This window comes from Anoplophora glabripennis, unplaced genomic scaffold (assembly GCF_000390285.2).
Source record: "Anoplophora glabripennis isolate ALB-LARVAE unplaced genomic scaffold, Agla_2.0 scaffold992, whole genome shotgun sequence".
NCBI lineage: Eukaryota > Metazoa > Arthropoda > Insecta > Coleoptera > Cerambycidae > Anoplophora > Anoplophora glabripennis.
The window spans coordinates 135,460-140,679 of record NW_019417065.1 but is presented as its reverse complement, the minus strand read 5'-3'; the positions used below and the strand labels follow the sequence as shown (position 1 = coordinate 140,679).

General features: G+C 32.4%; 1 protein-coding gene across 1 annotated transcript; it reads left to right on the top strand.

Annotated features, from left to right (window-relative positions):
- The first annotated feature begins 1,393 nt into the window (after positions 1-1,393).
- Positions 1,394-3,313, top strand: LOC108915007. The gene is made up of 3 exons (XM_018720953.1): positions 1,394-1,398; positions 1,590-1,702; positions 1,758-3,313. Exons 1-3 carry the CDS (start codon positions 1,394-1,396, stop codon positions 2,369-2,371), a joined length of 732 nt encoding a protein of 243 aa, XP_018576469.1. The 3' UTR covers positions 2,372-3,313.
- The last annotated feature ends 1,907 nt before the right edge of the window (positions 3,314-5,220 follow it).

Sequence of the window (5,220 nt, the reverse complement as noted above, 5' to 3'; positions counted from 1 at the left end):
GTGAACCGTCAAACTTGCAGGTATTGGAGTCGGGAAAATCCTCATTGGATGGCAGAGACACATACCCAACACCCACAGAAATTAAATGTGTGGGCTGGAATGGTTGACAACAGAATAGTAGGGCCTTTCTTCTTTGAAGGAACCCTTACAGAAGAAAGATATTTAGAGTTTTTACAAAATGACCTTGTTCCAGCGCTTGCAGTAATTTTTCCTAATGATAATGACCCTGATATTCCTGATGACACCATATGGTTTCAGCAAGACGGTGCACCTCCGCAATATGCGCGCCCTGTTCGAGATTTTCTGGACAATTGTTTTCCTAGGAGGTGGATCAGCAGACGAGGACCGATAGAATGGCCCGCGAGATCCCCAGATCTTACACCCCTGGACTATTTCTTATGGGGCTACATAAAGTTCAAAGTGTACGTTAATAGATCACATAATTTAGAAGAACCCCAGAAATGATTCATAATGTGCAAGAAGAATTTCTACACAGACTTGCGTATTGTCAAGAAGTAGGTGGGTGGCAATTCGAACACTTAATATAGGTAGAAAACTTAATGAATTGTATTTGCTTGACATAGGAATTGTTATTTTTTTAATGAATAAAATTTACGATTTCTAACATTCAATCGTCATTTACTCGAAAACGTTCCTATGTAAGATGGCAACATTTTAATACTGTCGGATCGACAATGAAACGATCTTTCAGAATCAAGAAAAAAATAGGGGTTGCTATTTAAAAATATGTCGATGACGTCATTACTCGAAAATAAATGACGGTTGAAAATCGTCTTTTATGCTAAAATATGTATTTTTTAAATTAAAAATCGACCTGTTCGGGGATTTTTCCCAAAAAAAATTTGTTTCGTTTTTACTGAATTAATTCCATACTTTAGGCGCGTACGGTATTTTTAAAATTGTAATAGGTAATATTTAATAATATCTCTTCCAGAAAATTAAGTCCTATTGCTCCCAGCTCTGATTAACCAAGGCAAAGTTCAAGACGAAATTCTAACCACATGCATTAATTTTTTGACTAAACCCCGTATTTAAGCATTTCTTGTGTTCTCGAACTTTGTTAAATACAGTTTTTAACGGAAACAAAAACTAAAGGCACTTTGTTTAGGGAAAATTTCACATTCTGAAATTTTTTGGAAGCCCTGTATATTTTATTACATATTTGATTACTGCCCATGACTTCCCAAGGTAAGCAAAACTTTTTGTCAAGAATAACTTTTTCTCGAAAAATGAACAATAAATGATTAAGTTGTACATTAAAAACTATTCAGTCGGAAAATAACATAAATTATTAAGTAGATAATTTTAGATATATTTGGTGCCGACAACCACTTCATATTTAAGAAAGAAATAATTTAGATTCAAGTAAATAATGAGGTAATAATCGCACAAACACTGCTACCGTATGTTTATGTGAAAAACTGTTGACCATATCGTATCAATACAAATAAACTGATAACGATATTGCAAAACATTTTTATCTCCACTTTTATTATCATTTTTTTATCAGTCACACTAGTAACTCGTCACGGCTTACATAAAACATCACTTAGCCATAAATCATGAAGGTATCAAACTGATACCTTAACCAACCGACGAAATGACAGACTATCGAAAATTATAGCGCAAAATGGGTCCGTTCTTGTACTGGATACTGTTCTCTGTACTAGTGGCCTTGTTGGTAATATCCATTAGTTATTTCGCTTTTAATATTGTTATTGATATCTGCCTCGTAGACACGACAGGCGCAGAGAGACAGACGAGTGAGACCGAAGACAACTGTCGCCTTAACAAGTATTATTTCGACAGGCACGATGTGGAGGACCTGACAAGAATACAGGGAGATTTCAAGACTGTCCGGCCAAACCTCAGCCTTAGTAATGAAGTGGAGAAAAGCAGTGTGGACCGACTATTGAAGAAAAAAGACCACAGGTATTCTTCCCTGTCGAATATAGATGAAGAAGTCGCTTCCAAACACAGCCTTGACGACTTAAATTCCGCCAGCAGTGTACAGTCCGCGTTGACAGACGAAAATGTCAGGGAAAAGACTAAAATATCCCAAAGCGTCGACAATTTAGAATTTTGCGATCCCAAAGGCATCGATGTGTTGAAGGAAATACACAAGATAGAAGACGAAGCGAAGAAAATCGATAAAGACCTAGACTATTTTATAGGAAGTAAAAGTGACGTTAAGTTCTACGAAATAAACGAGACTTTGTTAAGACTTATGATTTCTTTGTGTGACATAACGTGTGAGACTCATGAACTACGGAGCAAGAAACGTGAAACGTTGGAGTACATCGAGGAGTGTCAGAGGAAATTGAAGGCCAAAGTTAAAGATATGTTGTGAGGTGTTATACTTAAGTTCTGAGGAGTGAAAGTTGAACACAAGAAGTCATTACGCAGTCCTAAATGACCACGTACAATGAGAAGAACTTTTCAATACACAGTTTTCTAAATAATAATTTTTAAAACAATAGCAGGAAAATGAAAGAGAATTCTCAAAAATTGTGTAAGCAGGATTGTTTTTTTAATGCATAACTTTTATAAGAATTGACAGTCACATGCCCGATCTAACGACAGCAATGGCATTGTTGCCATATTTTCAGATAAACAGGAAACTTTTTTAATGGAACATAGTGTTTTACTATTTGTATATTTTTATTGGAATTGTAAGAAACCGTTCTAAATGTGTAAAAATATACTTGACGATCTATTTAAATAATAAAGTTTTCTGTTATATCTGAAAAAGATCCAATGCCACAACTAAATTACTCTCATCAGATCAATCAAGTACGCTTATCTTTGAATGTCAAGGTTGACATCTATCAAATAATCCATAGAAAAGTTATAGGGGGTATGCCTTTTAAATATCACTCTGTGTATTATTTGTACATATATTTTTGATGATAAATATGCCTGTAGTAGAAAAAAAATAAGGAAAATTTATATTTATGATAAATGCTTTTGTAAAAACCAAAGTAATCTACTTAAAAAGTGTTTAAATGCTTTGCAGAAGTCTAAGCTTCCTAGAAAACAACTAATAAATGTTATCTACATGTTAACAATTAGAAGACTGAATTATTTAATTTATAGAATAATAAAAATTTAAGGGAAGATACCAGATGATCATAAATAAGAGTATTACGGCGATTAGTCTTAAACAAATAACAAACCATTGAGTTAATCCAAGATAAAAATGATAAGGATTAAATTATAGTTACAGTTAAAATGTATTCTAAGAATTTATTGTAGTATACATTACCTATTTAATAAACTCTTTTCTATTGAATGTTTTATTTTGTATTGTTATATTTGAACTGTGATAATGTTTAAAATTGTTGATTAAATCAAGGATTATCTCGGCATGAAAAAAATTGGATCAAATCAGTTAACTCCTTTTTTTATTAAAATCTAAAAATAATAAAACAAACTATCCAAAATGAAGTTTCTGTTCAAAAGTTATTTCGTGCACGAACCACGAAAAAAGACCCATGAAGATGTTAAAATTTTTCAAAAAAACTTTCTGAGAAAAAACGTACTGGAAAAAGTTTTATAGATATCAAATATTAGAATAATCCACATTTAAACAAATTAAAGTTATTAAAAAATATTACAAAAACATCTTATTTCAAGTCGACATACCGTCAAAATTTGAAATGCAGCAGGATCTTAACAAAAAACAAAATTATGTTTATTAAAATCCGAAATATTTAAATACATTAATTGGTTATTAAATATGATAATTTAATATAAACATAAAAACCGTTTTTTCTCAGAAATGATTATTATTGATCTTTTTAAAGATTTTTAAATGTTTCATGAGAAGTTTATTAAAAAAAAAACACAAATAAAGAAGTTCTGGTCAATTTTCTTGTCAACAAGCTCGATGACATTTTTCGTGTGCAAAGTTTATTAATATAATATTAAGCGTACCAATCTGAAAAAAGTGTTGGCAAAATAATAATTAAAAACAAAAAATATTTATTTGTGTAATTCTTTTAATGCTTAATATAATTTTCGAAAAAGGGTCATATGTATTTAGGTACTATTATTTTTATGTAGCAGAATCACTCCTTATATCTGTTTGTTTATAGTTTCTAACCACTCTTATTGTTATTTGAACACCCGCTGAATTTAAAATTACCGGCGCCTATGGTGTGAAATACATTCAGTTCTTCTTGAAATAAATCTGAAAATAATTTAGGCCTTTCGAAATATAATTAAACTTTTCTGAAGCCAATTTTAGGAATTCTGAAATTATATAATTTTCTTAATTAGATTAGATCTACCTGAAGTGCAATCAAATAAATTTGTAGGACCTTTTTCTTGTAAAAGCAGTTTATTTATATTTAGAATTGTAATTGCAACAAACAGTCTTATATTTTTTTGTAAAATGGACAGTGATCATGTTATCATTTTATTTTTATGTACCTGGATCTCACCAGTTACAAACTTACCTTGGAGTTCCTTAGCCTTAGCTAGGCATCTTTGACCTGCCTTTGTTGTTCTCGTTCTAGGCTTTGTGCGGCCGGGGGCGCTATCAGAACCCTTTAGAAACTCAGTCTCAACGAAACATTTGCAGAGTTACCGTTGAGTGAAAAACGGCGAAACATTTGTAAGCGCTGGATGCGATTAGTTACAAAGGCCACTATGAAATGTTTCGGGGGACTAGTATTGTCTCCATTCGTAGCGGCTTTAGAACAAACAAGAACCGAAATAAACATTAGAGCGGACCTATGGGTTCTGATAGCGGGTCAGCCACCGCAAAACTTAGTCCGAGAGCAATAAGGGCAGGTCAACGATTCCTAGCTAAGGTTATGTAAGTGCATAGGCTACAGCATAACAACCTGATAAATCATAGTATTTTTTATGTCAGCATCAGGGACTGTGAGAGCCTTAAAACCACTATTATGAGTTATTTTCGAATTACCGAACTGTATAGTAAGTGTATTTTACATATCTACATATAATACCTCCAAAATAATTTCTTAAGTATCTTGCCGGTATCTTGATGCACAAATAACGAAAATGATATTTAATTTAGGTATGATTAGGCCAAGAAATATAGAGTTGGACGCGACTTTTTGTTTCGGCAAGTTGATTTTATCACTATAAATGCTAAATATTATGTACAAAAACATATTAGTTTCCACAGTCATAAAAATGGGAGGAAGATTGTTTGCAGGGTGGTTAATT

Excerpts from the sequence above, each read along its gene's own strand:
- LOC108915007 (XM_018720953.1), top strand. Across the intron at positions 1,703-1,757 it reads CTGTACTAGTGGCCTTGTTG|ACACGACAGGCGCAGAGAGA; the intron begins GTAATATCCATT and ends TCTGCCTCGTAG.